General features: G+C 41.7%; 1 protein-coding gene across 3 annotated transcripts in view; it reads left to right on the plus strand.

Annotated features, from left to right (window-relative positions):
- The first annotated feature begins 793 nt into the window (after window positions 1–793).
- Window positions 794–21,684, plus strand: part of slc4a8 (solute carrier family 4 member 8) — a 53,171-nt gene continuing 32,280 nt past the window's right edge. For all 3 annotated transcript variants that reach the window (XM_049575894.1, XM_049575909.1, XM_049575903.1), the window contains exons 1-2: window positions 794–1,101; window positions 15,764–15,845. In XM_049575894.1, coding sequence (XP_049431851.1) covers window positions 1,063–1,101; window positions 15,764–15,845 — 121 coding nt within the window. In that variant the 5' untranslated portion in view covers window positions 794–1,062. The remainder of the gene's footprint in view (window positions 1,102–15,763; window positions 15,846–21,684) is intronic.

The following is a 21,684-nucleotide window of genomic DNA, read 5'->3' on the forward strand; positions in this document are numbered from 1 at the left end:
TGCATTTTCAATAATAAGCCTGCAGGTATTGTCATCACTTTGTCAGACATGTGCATATAAACTGCATGTCATGTGCATGGATTATAGCAAGCATACAGCATTAATATCCGACTTTGCACAATGCGTTAGCCTCCCACAAGGTGGCATCCAAGGCCTTCCAGTGTGCTCTGTTGCAAGCTCAATAATGTTTTCTTTCATTTTATGTGCTCACTGCTGACGTTTGGGCTCCCACTGAGGACTACACGTCATGTCTTTTAGATAATTTACAGGGTAAATTGGTGATATAATCTATCAACACTGATGCTGACACAGACCTTTATTCAATGGTGGAAAATAACTACAATATACTGTATAATGAAATATAAAATAATATATTTCTGAATTGTTTACATTATTATTTAATATAAAGTTAAAGTATATCTTGCTGTTAATATTCCTCTACTTCCACCACTTCCTTATTCCACCAAAGAAAATAAACAAGTAAAGAAGATAAACATAAAGTTTTGTCAACACATATTCAGTGGTTCTAATGATCGCAATGGTTGTGTGGATGCAGAGTGCAACACTAAGAGTGAAAAGAAAGCAATCACTGTGCAGCACATCTCAGCAGCTGAAATGTGAGAAGCTGCCAAAGTGGACATTATATAGAGTGACGTAGCTCTATAGGCTTATAATAGTCTTTGCTTTATTGTGTTGGGTAGCAGCAGTGCGTCGCAGCCCGTTGTGTGCCTCTGCGCTCTGATTGGCTGAAGCTGCAGTGATGCTCTCCGCATCCTGCTCCCACAGCCAGGACAGGAGGGAGGGGAGCTGGAAGCGCGGCCGGGGAAAATCATCATAACACAGGGGGGACAAAATTCATTCTTTTCACCATTTACCTCATCTGGAGGAGAGATGTTTACTCTCACTATGCCTGCGGAAACACAAGCAGCTGCTGCTGTGACCAACTCGTGACTGCTTCTTGAAAACGTCCTGAGACAGCGCTGAGAGGCTGATCAGCCCCCTGAGAAAGTCTCACCTGTGCACTCCGTGAACACTGAGCAGGGTAACCCAAAGGCCACGAGCATGCCCGTCAACGACCCCGAGATCATACTGAGCTACCAGGTAAAGTGCCCTTTAAATGTCTAATGCACGGCGCGTTGCTTTGACACCGTGGGATGGCACAGAGCAGCCTGCACACAACCTCTAACAACTCCAGCTCTCAATTTGAATCAGAAATTCATCATTTGCAGCTGTAACTATGACCTGTGCCATAGTTCGGGAACTATTCAATGACAGAAATGTCACCTGTTTTCTTTGCCACAGTTGTATTTTCCCATGCATGTTCCAGTTTGCTGCAGTGTTTTAAAATTATTGGTTTGCACATTTTATGTTAAAGTGGACTCAGTGATTGTTCTCCCATGATGCTAAGTTGCACCGGGTCTCTTGTCCTGCAGAGTGATGCTGTTTGCGCAGAATTGTTGATATTGTTATTCCGAGGTGCTAACACGTGCAGTAATGCCGGGGAGCGCATCACATTGCGATGCACTGAGAAATCCCAGTTATATTTAATGTTCCTCAAGCATACGGAAATGTGTCCTGGCCACACTGATGTGAGCTTGCAGCAGATTATTGATACAATCTAAACATATAACAATGTCATCTTCTCGTCCTGAAGCCGCGTGTGTGTGAGGAACCACAGCAACGGGACACTTTGCTGTGTTTTCAGATGGCACTTAGATGCTGCTCAGACAGCGGGTTGTTTTCTCAGTTACCCTCAAATGACCTTGACGCCATCCTTACACCGCGAGCGTCTACTTCCATACATGTGCGTTATTAGCCAATCCAGGCAGCAGGGGGAGGGCAGCCTATGGTCATGAGGTTTGAAGGAGAAAATGGCATGATCCCCTGTTGATGTGTGATCCATTACCAGATCCTGGGTCAGCTGGTGAGATGGAGGTAAAGAAAGGGGGAGCCAGTAAGGACAAATGGATCATTGAGCACATTATTCAAGCTGACAGGCGGTAATGTTTGTGTAGCTTGATTGTAGATACCATGGCATCCAGTATCATAGCTTAAATGAGTTAATGTAGCCTACCTCAACAGAGTCATGTCATGGTGATTTATAATAACATCTCATCAGAGGGCAGGAGACAGATGGAGGAGTAACAGAGAGGGAGCTGGGAAGTCTCTTATATGGTTAGACAGCTGTCAGACAGGCAGGGGAAGTTGCCCAGGAGCCTCACTCTTCAAACATTAGGGTTATGCCAGTTTACTGCCACTACAGAAAACTTGTAGGTTTGTGTCTCCAACATTTCTGAGGCAGTCTGGTCAGTCAGCATGTACTGGGATCTTTGCCATTCTCCCACCAGAAACCAGTTCAAATGTTTGCCAAAGCGCTGATGAGGTGTCCCATGTAGTGGGAAAGGTAATCAGATCATTCGCATGAGTACCAACAGCAATATCGCAATGTAAAAAATACACAAGTCATTCAAGAATCCAAAATAAAGTGAGTGAAATGTTAGCAGAAGTAGTGCTTTTGATATGCAGAGGTATGTTGGCCAACAGTAGCCTGAAATGTGCTGCAGGTTCAGACACTATGCTAAGTCAAAAACATATACACAGAAGCCAAAACAAATACAGCGGAAACGTACTGCAAATGGAACGTATGCTGCAGAAAGCCTCAGCTAATACATTAATAGCAAACAAGCTGCAAATTAAAAAAATGTGCTGCAGAAAACCTGAACAAATACAGTAGCAAACATGCTACAAAAACAGAAATGATGCAAAGTCAAAAACACACTAATTCCAAAAAACAAATAACAGAAAAACATTTCATATTTAGTCATATTTAGACAGTTAGCACTCTCGCCTCACAGCAAGAGGGTTTCTGTTTGAACCCAGGAGAGAGCCCTTCTGTGCGGAGTTTGCATGTTCTCCCCGTGTCAGCGTAGGTTTTTCTCCAGGTACTCCGGCTTCCTCCCACAGTCCAAAGACATGCAGGTTAATTGGGGACTCTAAATTGTCCATAGGTGTGAATGTGAGTGTGAATGGTTGTCTGTCTCTATGTGTCAGCCCTACAATAGTCTGGCGACCTGTCCAGGATGTACCCTGCCTCTCGCCCAATGGCAGCTGGGATAGGCTCCAGCCCTTCCGCGACCCTCAAGAGTGTAAGCGGTTAAAGAAATGAATGAATGAACAACAGGTGTTCTCCATAAGTACCTTTTTATGTCACCTCTGTACTCTACCTTCATTCCAAAAACAAACTCCCTCTCCTCTCTAGTGTCTCTCTCTCTCAAGTTAAAAATAAATCTGTTCCTGTTTCTTTTTTGTCTTTTTTTTTTTTTTCATTTGAAGCACATTTTTGTATTGTATTTGTTTGGTTTTCTGTACATGTGTTTGAATTGGCATTGTGCATTATGGTTGCAGGTGATACAAGTGGCTCTAAGCTTTCTGCGGCAACTGCAGACACAGTAGTAGGGCACCATCATCGACTCATTTGAAGATTAGATTCTGGATTATTTGCTTTAAAAAATGTTAGAAAATGGCCATCACAAGTTCGTTAAGATGAAGGTGACGTCTTCAAATTTCTTATCTTCTCTGACCAACTGTTTGACCAACCATTTTAGGGCACGCTCCACACACAGCTTAGTTTGATCACCAGTGGGCCGGACCAGTCAAACCATTATATAATAATCTATAAATAACTACCGCTTCAGATTTTTCTCCCTTTTTTAGTGTAAATATTCAAAAAAACAAAATGAGCAGTCTGCGATATCCCGAGAAAAATATATGCAAATTCAACAGTATCTCTTAGTTTTTCCACATTCAGTCAGTCTGCTACTCACTTTCATTACATGTGTGTTTTTTCATAGTTTTCCACTATAGTGCAACCTATTGAAGAAGCAGGATAAGTCATCCCCTGCCTTATAAACCATTTACACTCTGAAGTTTCATCAATGCCTCAGCTGCAGAGTTCCTCCCATATTGTTTTAAGATAGAAGTCTGATCCAGATTCTTTTCTTCTGAAGCTGCTGGTTGACAATATTTTGCGCAGTGTTCAATATCTTTAAATCTGACCACAGTGTGTATTCATTCTTACTTCAGAGAACTGTTTTCTAGGTGGAAAAGCCTCTGAGGCAGCATCTTACATGAACTTTCACAGGTATCACAGGTGCATCAATATGAGGTGTGCAAAGTCATCTAGTGGGCCAGATTGGACCCTTTCTGGCCCCTGTGTCTGACACCACTGAATTAGCAGTCCTGTAAATAAATAAATAAACAAAACTGTGAGTAGTTACTTAGGAACTAAGTAACTACTCACAAGTGTCTTGGTACTCACAAGTGTCTTGGTATGTATGCAGAATCTTTAGGTACAAGATTTTGGCATCAGAAGCATTCTGGTTTCTGTTTGTAGCCCAAGTAGAATTGACCAATCTCATTTGAATGAAGGGTAAACGGTCCATGTGAAGAAGCGGAATGCATTGGGTCAAAAACAGTCTTGGAACCCAGTTATTATCTGACAACAAGTGAGCTTTATGTTGGTTTTATATTTTATTTATCCGCATTCATTGAAAGACATCAGTTTATAGAGATTAGCTGAAATGACTGGTGCTCAGAGGAGGAAGTCCTGGCCTGATATCTGCTGGCTACACCAGATCATCCCAAAATATTGGCCTTCATCCCCAGAGGCTTTATCGTCATCAGATGATAACTGATGAGCTCTGAGACTGTAAAGGAGCCAATCACGAATGACCTGATAATTAATGAATCATTTGTAAGTACTTCCTGAATAACTTTGAATCAGATAATGATGAGTCAATAGAAAACAGACTGAGCTATACTATATCAAAGAATCATTAGATAATGATTTGTTCATGAATATCTGTGAACTGACATGCCGACCACTGATTAACATTGAATCTGCCATTGAGAGGCTTAAAACTAATAATGATTCATTATTTACTCATTACTTAATCAGCTGTTAATGTGTGTCCCCCTGTAAAGCAATACATCATACTGAGTGGATAGATCTGACATAGTTCTGTTAGTGCCATCAAAGAGGAGCAAATCTAAGCAAGCAAACCTCAAGAGAAGTAATATTCATGCAAATACATCTCTTACCATACTGCTGCTTCTGAAGGGCTAAGGTGGCAGTCAGTATTACACTTTAGATGTAATTATTCTTTGAATCGTTGGTAGTGTTCGCTGTTTTCTTGGTATTCTCTGTAGTGCAGGTTCACAGTTACATGCTGAACAGCCTCTTCACTGTTAGTGGTTATTGTGTACTTTTCAGTGCCACTGATGCGTAACATATACCTGAGCCTCAGAGGAGCGCTGTATTGATACTGCTCCAGTTACAACACTGATTCTCTGTATCTTTATAACCATGCAGAGATACTTGGGAATCAATAAGTAAAAAAAAAAACAAAAAACAACGAAACCAAGCAAAGACACAGTCACACACCACACTACAGTGCAATGTTGCCGTCACTATCAGCCCCCATGCTGTAAGGCCGTGACTCTAGTTCCAGTTTTGTAATTATTTATGACAATCCACATCATAAATTTGTTCCCCCAACATAATTGTCACAGTTCCTTTTTTTCTCAGTCTTTTTTCCATTAGCTATTTGGCATTCCTCCCAAGCTTTCATTTTAATCAGTTTGGACTCCATTTAGTGGGAGTGATCCATAGTCGCCGATTCGACAAATGAATGCATATTCTAAAGAGCAACACCGTAGTCTTGTACAAATCACTGAAGGAAAAAGTCCATCTAATTTAATCAGTCTGACAAAAGTGCCTCAAAACTCTCAGTTTAATGTCTGAAAGTCCTCAGTACAGCCACACCATGTTTGAAAACTATTACAGTAATGCGGCATATGCCCAAAGCCACCGTTTAATGGGATTCATTTAGTTTGAAAGCACACTCATTAGAGTGAAAGGTTTAAACTCCACCCGACTTTTCAAGCCTTTGAACAGCACGTCCACTTGTATTTCACACAAGTACTATTAGGTATCAAGAAGACCAGAGAATCATGCAGACACAGACACAGTTGAGTATTTGGTCCTTTCAGTGTTTGTCTTTGATCAAGCATGATCTTTAACTTTTTATGGTCATGATTTTATTACATATTTTTCAAGGTGTATCTCCAAACTTCTGCAGTTCTAATTAAGCATTGGGGAAACTAAGGCTGCAGTCTGTAAAGAAAACAATTAGAGAGTGCAGGCTGTGGAGGGGCAGTGTTATATGTGTGGTATTGATAAAGGTGTGTATGACTCATGCTTCCCGTGGGCTGAAGCAGTCAAAACAACCGCCCCTTTCATCCTTTCTCCTGCAGCTCTCTCCTCTCTTGTCTCCTTTTTTCACCATTACCTGTTCCTTTCATCCATTCATGTTAACCCCCTCCTCTGAGTGAAGGACCATTACATGTCTCTCTAGTGTAGATTAGTGATGGCGCAATGCTATGAAGGAGCAACAGTAGCCATCAGCTTTGGCACTGAGTGTCTGGCCCTGCCTGTCTGACATGAAGCCTAGTCTGGAAGTGACAGGGCCAGTTGTCTAAGTCAGGATCTGTGTCCCTGCTGTCAGTTCAGGGTGCTTCTGGGAGAGGAGGAGAGAAGGGTCAGCTACTGAAGGGTGGGGGTGGTGGTGTCAGCATGGGCAGAAACGCAGTCATGAGGAGTGGTAGACGTTCTGTTGAAAGAAATGTTCAACAAGTGTTTTGTTAGCGGGAAAGAGATGATCGTAACGATCAGTTGAGTCAGCAGTGACAGACATCTCGAAAGACTGGAAAGCCCACGCTGTGCTGCTGAATCATGGACGCACTTTTATGAAGCCACCATTCACTGCTGATCATTATATTCATACAGAGTGAAAATCTCACTTTTGTAAACAATGATATGTGCTCACACAAGAATCATTTCTTTCTTATGACAAACTAGCCAGTATCTGCAATGTGTCTTGTCAGTTATCCCTCTGGGTTTCAAGCCTCTACATAGTAACCAGCAGGCCTCATTCCACAGAAGCTCTTCTCACAGTTCCTCTCAGTCTCTATGGAGTGAAAGGCCGTTTTGGCCCAGCACATTGATCGCCCCTCTCATTCCAGAGACTGGGATGGAAATCATTGCTGCTCTATTTGTTCAGGGCGGTGGCCAGTTCATTGTGTATCACTGTAATGCACTTTGACAATACCCTTTGATTTTGCTTGAAGTTGTCGCCAAAAAAGGTGAATGGGTCTATGATGTTTTCTCTTCTGTACATGCTGTTGTGCATGCAAGGGCGTCGTAGTGGGGGGAAAAGTGGGACTGATTACTCAGGACTCCAGTGGGAGGGGGTCTTCAACAAACCTGGAGTGAAAAGTTTGTTTGTTTGCATGTTTTAAAATTTTGAGTAATTAGTGCCTTAAATTCAAATTGTAAATCTATCAAAAGACTTAAAGGCGCAGAATGGTTTAGTCTGGCCCTGCACTAGGATTTCTGAGCGCTAATGTGCATAATCATGTCTTTCACCAAGAAAGGGAAATCAGGATTTTAAAGCCGAAAAGAAAGAAAGTAAAAGGAAAGAAAGCAAACTGACTCTATAAAAATATGAGCCGTGGATCAAGAGAGGAAAGGTGGGGGACCCAAAGAGAAAGCTTATGCATAGGGCTCAGACTTTGGTGCTGTGTGTATGTATGAACTTGTGTGTATTCATGTCACTTTCTGCATCAATGGGAGGGTTATCAGCAGCATAAGTAGGACACTGTGTGCGGCTGCAGTATCCTGTTCTGCTCAGGAAGTCTAACATCTTTCTGGGACAATCTGCCCTGCCAGAAAATTCATCTTGTATTTGTTTAATTATCAAACGTAGGCGAGTGATAGTATCTCTCTATCTTTAGCTTTTGCTGAGACACTAGATCAGGGCGCCCAAAGTCTCCGTGTGTTTAATCAAATAATTAGTTTGTGTTAAACAAGATTATCATCGACAACGAAATAAGTAAGAATGTGTCATCATAGTAGACACAACATTTCAAAGATAGGGTCACAGGTTTTTAAGTTAAAACAACAGGTGCCCTTATGGACATTGGCACTGTTTTTGCTTTTTGTAATCATTCCTCCTGTTCCTACTAGCCATTAAAAGATCTCATCCTGACATGTTTCCAGTGGAGGTGACGGGGGACAAAATCCTTGATTTGTACAAATAACATTCCAATGTTTATTTAAAGCTTTTGTGAGGGTTCAGCAGTCTGAGTAAGACAGATCCAGTGGATTTCTCCCTTTTAGTTCTCTCTTTGTGTTACTGTTTCTCCACCATACCAAGTAAACACTGTCTGTGGAAACACACAGAGGGAATTTTACTAAAAAGACTTTGGAAGATACCCACTTGATTTAAAGCCACATATTTATTTCACAAATCGAGCACTGTGGATTTTGTCCCATTCAGAGTCCTGCACGGGTCTGATGTTCAAGACATGCTCCCTCACCAGCACCGCATCCTGCAACCGCACCCACCACACCACCTGCACATGAACAATCAGTTTCATAACCTGACCCAACCCATAGACACAAGATCCATGGCCCAACCCGAAACCACAAGTGAAGCTAATACAGCATATTTTAAAATGGTAAGTGGTAAAGGTAATTCAGGAAACACAATTTTTTAGCTTATTTTCATAATACTGAGCAGCACATCTCCACACCTGCATCTGATTGAAGCAGCTTCTATATTCCAGATTGCGCAGATGACAGAGCAGACACAGTCAGCAGTCAGAGGATTAAAATATTAAATTATTCTTATTGTTTTCATTTAATTTAAATCATTTTTTATACAACACCCATGATCTAACCCGCAAGTTCTTTCTTTAACCCAGAACTGAACCCGGAAATGAAATCAAATCCTCCTGTGAATCACCCTTTTTGCGGGTCACCATCACCTATGGGTACCTGATCCAATGCAGGACTCTGTCACAATCACATACATTGAAAGCGCATTAGAGAGGGATCTTTTAGTCACCAGTATGAATGGAAGGAATTAGTCCAGCAAGCAAAAACAGTTTCAGGGCTCATATGGACACCCGACAATTGTTTTTAGCAAAGACTTAAAAAATTGTGAATCTGTCCTTTAATAACCTACCACAGTGGAGGGGTCCAAACTGAATGTTATGTTATGTGCCACTGAACCAAAACTTAATTAAAGCAAAATGTCAAAGACATACAATACAGTGCTCGTAAAATGTTCCATTTGCCCTTTGTAAATCTACATGACAGTGTTTCGGTCATTTGATTTGGCACGATTGTGTGTTTCCTTTCTCATATCCAGCCACAAGGCAGCTCCAGTGTGTTTCCCATAGGCGGTTACCACTGATATGCTCATAAAGGACGGAAACTCAAGGACAGGCAGCCATTTTGGGGCCAGCTGTAGTGTGCCTCAATGGTGCAGCAGCAGTAATCTGTGTGGAGAATTATTTTTGAGTCATAAACCCTCCCAAGCACTGTGACTGATCCACAGCTAGAGGACAAGAGAAGAGAAAAAAAGGCGACGGTTGCCAGGAGATAGAAACAGGCAGCAAAACACAAATTATGTGCCCTGTCAGTGGAAAATCACGCACACGTGCATGCTTTGAGGGTCACAGATGTGCTCACCTACAGAGAGAGAGCACAAACAAAACTTGAAGTGCCATGTGAGCTTTTAATTAGCTGAAGCACATAATGTGACACAAGGGAGGTGAGTTGTGAATGACAGGAAACCATTAACCTGCTGAAAAAACACATACCTGCATGAGATTACCATTAAAAAGGCACTCATGTGACTCCAGGCTGTGAGTCATATTGTGTTGTAAAGAGCATGGATTGAGAAGAACGAACATTGTGATCCGGTCATGGACATAAAGTAGTATAATTTGATGTCGCCCACAAACAATGACCTAACAGAAGATATTTTTCTGTCATGTCGTTTTCTGAAACACAATTTCACCCACTCTGTAGTTACAGTTATTGAATGAGCCTCAGGAGAATGATCTTTTCTCTGTGTGTGTTTTCGTGTGTGTGTGTGTGTGTGTGTGTCTGTGTGTGTGTGTGTCTGTGTGTGTTTGTGCGCACCAAATGGATCCAAACTAATTGATGATCTGATGGTCTCCCTTCCTTTCTGGGACAAAGAGCTTTTAGAGTCTCTCTCTCTCTCTCTCTCTCTCTCTCTCTCTCTCTCTCTCTCTCTCTCTCTCATCCATTCTCTCTCTTGTTGTGTGTCTATATGTTTGGTAAAGCTCCAGTTCTAATGGAGCCGACTGCCTCCAGCCTGAGCCCAAATCCACACACTGCATAGCAGCCCTAATTCACCAGCCACAGCTGCACTGACTGATAACACTGTGTGTGTGCATGTGTGTGTGTGTGTGTGTGTGTGTGTGTATCAGGGTTACGTATGAGAGCAGGGAGAGATTCGCCCAGCGGATGTGTGTATGCAGAGGATTGTTTTCTTTAAAGAGGCTGTAATCGATATTTATATAATAAAAATGTATCAAATGATGATGGAAAAACAATGTGAAAATGTGAGAGGCATCACTCGTAGTGATGACTCGAGAGTTACCACCTGAATCTGCAGCTCACCTCCACTTTACGGAGCTTTGTAGTGAGTTTCAGCTCACTGTTTAGCTGTCAGCCAAGTCAACTTTACTGTTTTGCTTCACTCTCACCGCTCTCGTTGTTCACCGCCACAGCAGGCAGCTGTTTCAGTGAGAAGGTTATGAAAATTCATTAAATGGCAGACAGCCAAAGTAAGCGACTAGCTGGTGAACATTAAAGCAATAGCTCATGACAGACCATGGTATATTTTAATTACCCCTCAGACCCCTCAGGTGATACAATCACAACTTCTCAACAGTCAGGAGTGAGCTACTGCTTTGATAAAACCAAGTATGGCAATATGATCTTAAAGACGTATTCCAATTTAAACCATTAATATTACCATGTTCATAAAGCATTGTTCTTACAAAGAAATAGGTCCTCCTGGCTGCCTGCACAGTTGCTATGCAACATACTTTATTTACTAGCACTAGCATTTGGGATCCAGCACCTTCTTTATTGGTTTGAAGTCATCTTCTGATATTGATGCATCATTAACTGTCATGTCAAGTCCTTTCGTTCTAAGGGTCAACATCAGACATTTCCTTTGTATTTGTGCACGTGTTCTGAAAGCTTACAGATACGGACAAAAAGGAGCAGTACCATCGCGGATCGTGGGGATAGTGTGGCATAGTTCAGGCGAGATAAGTTCATAGGTGATGACGAAGACCTGGCACACAACAAATTAGAAATTTAATGAAAAGAATTCTTGTATTTAATGGCCTCACTGACCACTGCTGTCTGCACCGCTGCCTCCGTTAAAAGATACATTATTACAACCTCCTTCACCTTCGCCTTGTTCATTGTTGTGTGAAATTTTGACTCTGCCCTCTAGTGCCATCTTTTGGCTATATCTATGCCTATATAAAGGACAAATGGAAGTATGAGGAAATGGACAAATCTGTGTGGGTATAAATGAGCCCTGAGGGTTTTCTTTGAGGACACACCAGGACTGACTGACTGACTCCTTTTTACATATCTCTACATGTCATCTTTTAGGTTCATCATGGATTTGCATAGTTGGTTGGTTCAACACTATGGTTGTCACTATGGTTGACAATAAATGTTTCCATTTTGTAGCACTTTGTTATAACGAGCTAATTTGTTAGGCCAACTTTTCCCCCTCAAACACAGAGTAGTACAGAACTGTGTAAAGGAATAAGACATATGTTGTATATGGTTACTACACCACGGCGAACAGACAATACAGATTGCTTGATTTAAGCTATCCGTATTATTACATGGAGTATTTGGCAGCTAAAGAGTCAGATATTTCCCTCATGACTTGGTTGAGACCAAAAACAGAGCTAAAAGAGAGCGATAATTGGACTTGCACTCGTCAAGTGGACACAAACACATCTCTAAATGGATGATAATGTTGCTCAGTAGCTGCTGGATGTGCAAATACGCGACTGTTTGCTAATACGCTCACCATATCGACTTAAAGTGCTAACAATTTTGCTGCATCACAGTGTCAAAAAAAATCTGTTATTGCAGATTTAACATGGATACTGAAAAATAGTGCTTTTTACTTAACCTGTAAGACTAAGGTCTGTAATGATGACTTGGACATTTTGATCGGTACAGTTTTTTAAATCTGACATAGTCAATGACTGTTCTGAGAAAGAAAGTAAGGAGAAATTTTTGGTGTCAACCTTACTCAGTAGTGTTTTATCCAGGCAGGCTGAGTGGGTGATGATTGTAAGATACAAAGATGAAGACGATAGTTTTATGTCACACAGTATGATTCATATTTTTATTTTTAGGAGCAGCCCAATTCTCTATACGAGCGCCATTGTAGCTACTGTTATTTATTTACACTTAAAAGCCTTTTCCTCTGTCACTGTACTTCCATCTCTTCCATAAACATCATTATAAAACCACCAGTCACATTCAGTATTTGGCCCAAGTATGACTTCTTCATTAAGTGGCCATACTCTTTATAAGGGCAGAATTGTCTTGGGATAAAGAAGTGCTCAGTCATGGAAAGAGAAAGAAATCCCACAGCACTGATACGGTGGAGAGGGTGTGAAAGGAGGCAGGGAGGCAGCGTCAGGCCACCCACACCTGTGAATTAAGTGGATGTCTTGGGATCCCTAAGCTGTTTTAAACTGTTTATAAGAGGCCGTCTGCGCTGATATTAGAGCAGTTGGTGTAGCAGTTGGCTTTTTGGAGTCTGATTTTTTTGCTTCTAATCAGGTAAGACATTTATCTCTCTGCACTGCATGTTAATTACTTTTTTTCTTATCACAGCCTTGTGTTAATATGCTTACAGTAGCTGTTCGGTTTTTAGCAGCATGCAGAGGCTAAAGGAAAGAGACAGAAGATAAAAAAAAAGCTTATGGACTTAAGTGTGCCTGTAAATACAGTCTGAGACGGAGATAATATGCATGCGCGCGCACGCACACACACACACAGAACCATCCCCATTTATCACATTTCATAACTGCAGGCGGAAACCAGCATGATTTAAAAGTGGGTTTTTTTGTCAATAAACTGTGCGTGGTGTTTTATCAGCCAAACCCCAGGAGAAGTAAGAAAAATCACTGCTCGCTCTCAGTCCATACACACACTTAAAAATAATACACACAGTCAGACACACACACAGGGTATTCTAACAAAATTTTAATAAAGTGACCAATCACTCATACTAACAGGACATATGGTTTTATATTCCTCATAAGCCAAACTCTAATGGTTGTTTTTTCCTTCACCAGAACAGATACTGTTCTTACATGCTGCTCCGACAAACGGAGACATTTTCATTTCCACTCTACTAATACAAACTCTCAGCTCTCTCCAACGGCCCTTCAGGAGAAGAAATTGCAATTATTTTTGAGTCTGTGGCCGTCATGCAGCAGCCCGAGCTGCATTGCGTGCTGCGTTCGCTACTCCCTGGATATCGGACTGTCCAATTACAGTAAAAGTCTGCATGACAGAAACTATATATCTTAAGCGTTTGCCTGTCACTTTTCACCCTGAAAAGGAGACTTTTTGAATGAGCTGTCATCCATCTTTTGATGCACACCTAAGCACACACATGCATACACATATATATTTCATACACAACTGTGAGTTTCATTGTTGAATAGTATGTACTCCTCTTCTGCGACATTTTTCTGTATCTGTGAATTTAGTCATCATAAATATTTTATTTTCAGATCGATTCTTTTTTTTTTTTTTTTTTTTTTGCAAGTAGTTCAACACCCTGCACCGTCATTTTTGAAGAGTGGGTGTCAGTTTTGCCAAACAGCAGATATCAGCTAATTCCGCATTCGCCACCCTCACACACACTGTTGGAAACACATCCAGTATATTCAGATCATGTGTTCATATACACTAGCGTGGGTGGAAACATCTATTATATCGAGAGCTGCATTTACATACCAGTGCGCCTGTGTGTGTCTCCTCTAACCGTTTATTTATAGATTTTTAGCTATTGATTCAAACAACCATAGCATGCTTTTACATATTGTGCTCACATATTGTATTGTTCTGTGGGGTAATGTAGCATCCAGATGTGTGTCTATCCTCCTACCTGGGTCAAAGGTGACATTTCTGCCAGTAAACAAAGGGTGGGTTGAACTTAGGCCCTGTCTACATGCATACAGATAGTTTTAAAACAGGTATCTTTAGTCTTCGTTCAAAAAAATAGTTCTGTCCACACAACCTTCATTTTACAGAATATCTCCTGCCACATTAAAACTCATAAACAACCCCAAATGCTTGCTGGTGTTAGCTATCTTTAGCACTCACAAAGGTAGTAAAGGGTACAGGCTAATGTTACCTTTTCTCAAAACACCCTCTGGAGATCACATAACAGCTGATCCTCATTCAATTTAAGGATGAAGGAGCTCACTCAAACATACAAGTGATGCTCTGGACATGCTAAAGTTTTCCTTCCATTCTTCATGGACAACAATCCCACTCTGGAAAGCGTGCCACCATCTGCTGGTTTAACCAGGCCTGATCCAAAACTGTTGTTTCTGGTGTACTTTAAACCCCCGATGCTGAGTTGGAGCAAAAACAGTGAGTGCAGCAGATGGCTGTGTTCGTCCATGGAGTGGTACCATAATACAAAGTTTTAATGTAAAGTAGTCATTAGACCAAGTACACAAACCGGTAATCTGCCATTGTTGTTTGTGGCACATTACACAAAGTCATTACACAGAGACATTTCATCATTTCCCAAATGCTCCATTTTGCACACAAATACAAAGTAAAACGATTTAAAAAAAAAGAAAAAATCAACACCTTAAAAGGCATTTTAAAAAGTGGCCTAAAACTCAGTTTGTGTGGACGAGAGGCTAAAATGTAGAGGAAACTATCTGTTTACAAAGATATCCATATATGTAGACAGGGCTGTATTTATACTAAAGTGCAGTGGAGCACAGTTGCTTTCTTTAACAGCATGTGGGTGGTTCCCAGAGATTAGAAATTACAGATTTACTGTTGCATGCACTCGAGGGATGGTGAGAGATCCTGGAAACAGAGACACTGCAGCAGCACAGACCTCCAGAGCCACTGTAGAGGTTCCTGCAGCACTCTGCCCTCATTATCATAGGAGCGATTCATGACCACAGTTAACACTCGCCACTGTACTTAAGCAAACAGCACTTTTTGTGATAGTCAAACACAGTGGCATCCTGCAGCGGTCTGACCACAGCTGCAACCCTGATGGATGTGGCTCTCTGCTAATTTGATTTGATTTCCCCTCGATAGTAGAGCCTAGCACATTCTCCAACTGACTCATACTCTGTTTACCTCTGGGGTGTGTGTGTGTGTGTGTGTGTGTGTGTGTGTGTGTGTGTGTGTGTGTGTTTATATGGATGTGTGCACGTGCCAGGCGGCCTGTCCTTCTCTGTGTGTCTGTGCCAGACAGTCTGAGAATAGACTGTCTGGAATTTGATGCGCATTGTTGAAAAGCTGTTGCCAGTTTGGCCAATTAGAGGCTTTGTTACAATGTCAGTAGTTTGTCTTTAACAGGACACTTCTGAACACAATGACCTTTTCACGTTTCCTTTCACGGATTCGTCTTGAACAGCTGAAAGTGTTCTACAATGCTGAACTTTTCCACAACGACAACATAGCTGATGGAAACAAAGGGCATTGTAAAGAAATGTATAATGTGCACTGAAAATAACTGAAACGAACAGAACCATTATCCTTGTCTGTCTGTGTGTCCGTCAGCGGCCAGATGAGGAGGTGGTGGTCGACCAGGGAGGGACCAGCTCGGTGCTGAACATCCACTATGAGAAAGAGGAGCTAGAAGGTGAGTAACATGCAGATGGCAAACACCATCAAACTCTTTACTTATATGGTTCTGTTGGGATAAGCTTTTATTTCTTGCTTTTCCTCTGGGTCGACGATATGGGAGGTGTGTGGTTCAGCATGACCTGCTGTCTGTCACAGTGTATCAGTAGTTAAAGGTCCTCTCCAGACATGTTTTAAAGTATGTAAAAAATACTCTGCTGTGATTAATATTTTGTTTAATATGGTTTTCCCACATAAAACATTACAACAAAACTCTGAAAAGGGGCTGGAAGCAGATCTACACTTTGTGCCTCATTGAGAAATTCTGGATGTGGCTTGTGCTAGGTTTCTGCTTTTTCTGGTGCTGGCACAGCACTAAAAACCAAGCAGCAGCCTCTGGGGCTGAAAAATGGAGCCAACATGGAAGTGCTAATAACTACAGTTCCCCCAGTGGACACTTGAAACTGGTTCGAGAAGCGACTCAATCCCCATAGAGACCCATGTTAAAATGCTCAGCTTTACAGCAGGAATAAACATGTTTACAGCCTGGTAGGTAGCTAACTAACTATATAACTAACTTCCCTGTCCATGACAACTGTATTAAGGCTTAAAGTTATGCATAATTAAGGGTGTGGCCATTCTGAGTGACAGGTTGTCTGCAGATAGTTTCATCAGCTTCTCAGTCAGATCCACCCCTTACTCCTCCACAGCTCCACCCTCCCATCCAAATATGGTCACTTCTGGCCCCCACGAAACCAAGGCTGTGTTCGGAACCGCATACTTACCTACTACTCATACTAACTCTTTGAGTATGCAGTGTGTTTACACTGCGCAGCATGTGATTTTGAGTATGCGAGAAGTTCCCGGATGCATACTAGATTCGCCAGAAATGTTGATTATACATCATGACAATACTACTCACACTCAAATTACCCAAGATGCAACGTACCGTGACGTCATCGACCGTCACTTCCTTGCCGCGAACAGGACAAACAAGAAGTTGGTTTTATTTATTCATATGTATTACTACTGTATATATTATAACTTATTAAACTTAATGAAATCATTCAATTCACAACGACTTTGTTGTTCACTGATGTACATTTTTCCCTCCAATTTTCAGGCTGTGAGGTATGTTATATTGCGTTGTATATTATGATTAGATTTATAGTTGATTAAAAAAGAAACTTACATCTGCGAACAATCCCAGGTCGATTGCGAGCATCATTCTGTACCGAAGACGGCGGGCCGATTTTCGTCTCAGAGCTGAGAGGACTCTCCGGTGAGGCATTTTGTACGGTCAAATTCCGTTAACGGGACGAGATCGGTCAAAACGGCAGTTTCAAGCTAGCTACATCAAGGGTAGGTTCACCTCCCGTTTTCAAAGTAAAAGCACAAATTTTATCGTTATGGTTTTCTGTATAAGAAAGGGCAACGGGTGTTTTATTTTGTGAAAATAACCGGAAGTGCGTTGCTCACTGCGGCTAGCTTGAGTAGCGCCGAAATTCCGAAATCATCCGAACAGAATTGTAATTAGCTGTTATTTGGTCATGTTTTCAACACGTTGTGGATCTAAACGGCTACTTTCTTGCCTAAAAATGTTTCAAATGTTGCTAAAGTTATATATTTACAGAGTTTAGAGCTTAAGTGAAATCAGCTGAAGGCCGGCTGATTTCAGTCCGGGCAGGAGCGGAATGCATTGTGGGTTATCATGTAGTATGCTACAGTGTAAACGGTCTGCATACTGTCTGTTGATTGAGTATGTAGTATGTAGTATGGCAGTATGTAGTATGCGGTTCCGAACACAGCCCAAGATCGCCATAGCCAAAATGCCAAACTCTACAAAATGGAAGCCCATAACCAATGCGTGACATCACAGTAGCTACATCCATTGTTTTATACAGTCTATGACTGAAATGAAGTGTGGCGATAGGTCTAGCTATGGGAGAGTAGCACCACACTGACTGGTGAAAAAGCAGTGCACATCAAGATGACTAATGTTGGTATTAGATGAAACATCGGAGAGTTTCAGCCATTCATGTTTGAGCCTCAGTCAGACCCAGACTTAGATAAGGAGTCTGTTGTGCACCAAAATCGGCAACCAGCAGACATATCAGAAAAGTAAGTATAGTTAGTATCATTTATTTATGTTGTCTGTTAGCTTGTTAGCTTGTAGGCTAACAGGCAGTGGCTGACACAGTATTATGAATCATGCATTAATATCTGCTACAATGTCACAGTGTGTTCACATTGAGCTGGTTTAAATCTAAAAACCGCACACTATCATGTTAGCTGTCAAAACTGTCACTATGCTAATGCTAATTTTGCTAACTCTCTGTACTGAGAAGTCTGCTCTGTGCTGGAGGTTTCAGGTTTCTTTCCTGGTGTTACATTGAAGTATGTTACCCCATCAATATGTGTTTCCTGTATTAGATAGTGACTGGCTTTTGCGTTAGTGACGGCATACATTTGAATCTGAGATTTGAGGGAAGAATTGAGGGATGTACAGGAATGTAAACACAGCTCTCTTGTGACAAACCTTTTACTAATACAAGTCAGTATAGTTAAGGTCAGACATTTTAGGGGGCAAAAACAAGAGAAAAACACATTTTTCAGTGGAGATCTTCAAAATAATAATTTATTAAGAATGGGTTTTTTGATCTTTGGTCGCTAGGGGCGCAATGTGCGGTTGACGTGTCTCCCTCAGCTGATATGCTCATAATTTAACGAGTTTTGCAGTTACATCGTTTTTTCCCTACTCATACTCTCAGTATCTGATTTATGAGGTGCTTATGTACATTTTGGATGCAACAACCAGTCGTTGATGAATTTGAGAAGTGCAGGACGTGAGAAAGACGAAGGTCAAGCCACAGAGAAGCGTGGGAATCGTGGAAAGTCCACAATGGCGACGGGCACGGAATCAAACATTCTCAAGGCGATTGCCGAACTGAAGCTGGACTTCTCCACTTTTAAAGCGGGTCTTTCTGCCACGCTGGATTCTCGAATTGAGACTGCTACTCAGCTTCTTCGAGGGGACATTACACGTTTTAAAGAAGAGATGTGCCCCACAATACTAGGTCTAACAGAAAAACGGAGTTGCACACCACCAAAATCAGTGATCTTGAAACTGCTGCCACCGCCGCTTCGGACACAATTACGGCGCTGGATAAAGAAGTAAAAAGACTGTCTAAGGAAGTGAAGGCTGTGCAACAGAAATGTGAAGATATGGAGGGGCGCTCTCGCGGAAACAATCTCAGGATATTTGGCATCAAAGAAAACGTGGAGGGTCCCCGTCCCACCAATTTCATCGCGGGACTGCTGAAGGACACACTATTGCTGGATAGCAAGCCTGTCATTGACCGCTGCCACCGTGTTTCCCAAGGCAATCCAACCAGCGCCACCGGCGAGCGGGGCCGACCTCGTGAATTCATCCTGCGAGTGCATTTCTTTCACGTAAAGAATGAGATCCTCCAGCTGGCACGTAATTCTACTTTGGAATATCAAGGGCAGCGTTTTTTCATCTACCAAGACTATACACCTACAGTAGCAAAGCAGCGAGCGGGATTCAGAGATGTCAAACGGAGGCTGCGTGATTATCCCGGGGTGAAGTATGGTCTGCGTTTCCCCGCTCGCCTCTGGCTGTCTTATGAGGGAAAAAAATTTTCATTCGATACTCCGGAGGATGCACTGTCCCACTTTGAGCGCCACATTAAAAAAGAGTGAAGAAACCTAAAAACTGCAGGACCTGATGATGGACCATTACATACACGGCTGATGTGAGTACAGTAACGGCCTGTCTGTTATCTGGCTGCTGTTTAATTGACTCTTTACTAATCTTCACATCATCGAAGTGCATACACTGAACTGACATCTGAGAGTTAGATATGTGTATATCTCTCTTTAAGTTTATTTATCATAGAGGGCGATGTTTACACCTGGATTAAATATGACTCAATTGTTATCTACATAGCCTAGTAGAAATATATTTATTTATTTTTTTCCTATTATATTTTCCTCTCACCAAGGAGCATCGAGTCATCTTCTTTATGTGATAGTCTATGTGGTAACCCACAGATTTCTGCCAATCAGGGGCGAAAATCCCATTTCATAGTTGGGGGGGACAATAAACAGTAAAATTTTAGAGAATAATTCCAGGGGGGGACAAGGAAAAAAAGTTGTAGCCTGTCTTTTATACAGCACCTTTTACCGCAATTTGATGCTTTAATCTTCTCTCTATCTCTCAGAGTGAATGTCTATACTTATGAGATATGGCTTAACAACTAAAAATTTCCTGCAATTAAACTGGTTTATAAACAGTGTGCTGTGAGATCTGCCGCTGCGCACCTCACAACTGTGCGTAATAGTCGTGCGTAATGACCGCTCTTTGTCTGTTAAACTGCATGTCTTTCATGTTTGTTTTCACTGACAAGTGGAGAGCCTACAGACAGGTACCCATTAGCTACGCTCTGTCACAACCGTGTGCAATAGTCGCGCATAATAGTCACGCGTCATGACCGCTCCTTGTCAGTTCGACTGCACGTCTTTCATGTTTGTCTCACTGACAGGTGGAGAGCCTACAGACAGGTACCCATTAGCTACGAGCCGCTCCGCCACTGACTGCTCTTGTCCTGTCCTCTCCCTCTTCTTTCTCTCCTGTCCTCTCTCACTATCACTAAACCCTGAGCTTAATCATTAGCTTTTAGCTTAGCAGCACTCGTAACTGAGTAGGCTTTTGAACAATGCAGGAGAAATGTTGCAGACAGTTTATATTATCAGCCTGGGCCTGGGGCTTGTTCAGTGTTTCCCACAGGATTTTGGGAAACTTTTGTTTATTTCCAATCCAAACGACTCCCTACCCAAGGCCTTAACGGTTATGAAAGCATTCGGCAAAATATCAGGGTATAAATTGAATGTGGGGAAAAGCGAGCTGTACCCAGTAAACAATCCTGCCTTGAACACTTCATTTTCACATTTTCATTTCAGAGTGGTCCGAGATCAATTTACAAACCTAGGAGTAAAAGTAACACGAAATTACTCAGACTTATTTAAGGCAAATATTGCTGTCCTAGTTGATAGTCTTAAGCAATGTTTTATATATTGGAAGTCACTACCTCTCTCACTCACTGGCCAGGTAAATATTATTAAAATGAATGTGCTCCCGAAGTTCTTGTATTTTTTTCAACATTTACCTGTTTTCATACCTTTGTCTTTTTTTACTTCAATTGAACAAACTTTTTTGTCTTTTATTTGAAATGGCAAAACACCATGCATCGGTAAGAAACATCTGCAAGAGTCCAAGGACCTGGGGGGCCTTGCATTGCCTAATTTCCATTCATACTACTGGGCAGCAAATTTCAGAAGTCTTTTATATTGGATGGCACCAGACCAAGAGTACATAACTCCTCTTTGGGTTCAGTTAGAGTCAGAATCATGCAAACCTGCTGCTCTCTCCTCATTACTATGTTCAATCAATCAATCAATTTTATTTATAAAGCCCAATATCACAAATCACAATTTGTCTCACAGGGCTTTACAGCATACGACATCCCTCTGTCCTTATGACCCTCGCAGCGGATAAGGAAAAACTCCCCCAAAAAAACCCTTTAACGGGGAAAAAAAACGGGAGAAACCTCAGGAAGAGCAACTGAGGAGGGATCCCTCTTCCAGGACGGACAGGCGTGCAATAGATGTCGTACAGAACAGATCAGCATAACAAATTAACAGTAATCCACATGACACAATGAGACAGAGAGAGAGAGAGAGAGAGAGAGAGAGAGAGAGAGATGCAGGTAATGACAGTAGCTTACAACAACATTGTTGAAAGTAATAATATTATAGTTATAGTTCTGGCTACTGTG

The sequence above is a fragment of the Epinephelus fuscoguttatus genome, linkage group LG1, assembly GCF_011397635.1.
Source record: "Epinephelus fuscoguttatus linkage group LG1, E.fuscoguttatus.final_Chr_v1".
NCBI classification, from domain to species: Eukaryota; Metazoa; Chordata; class Actinopteri; order Perciformes; family Serranidae; genus Epinephelus; species Epinephelus fuscoguttatus.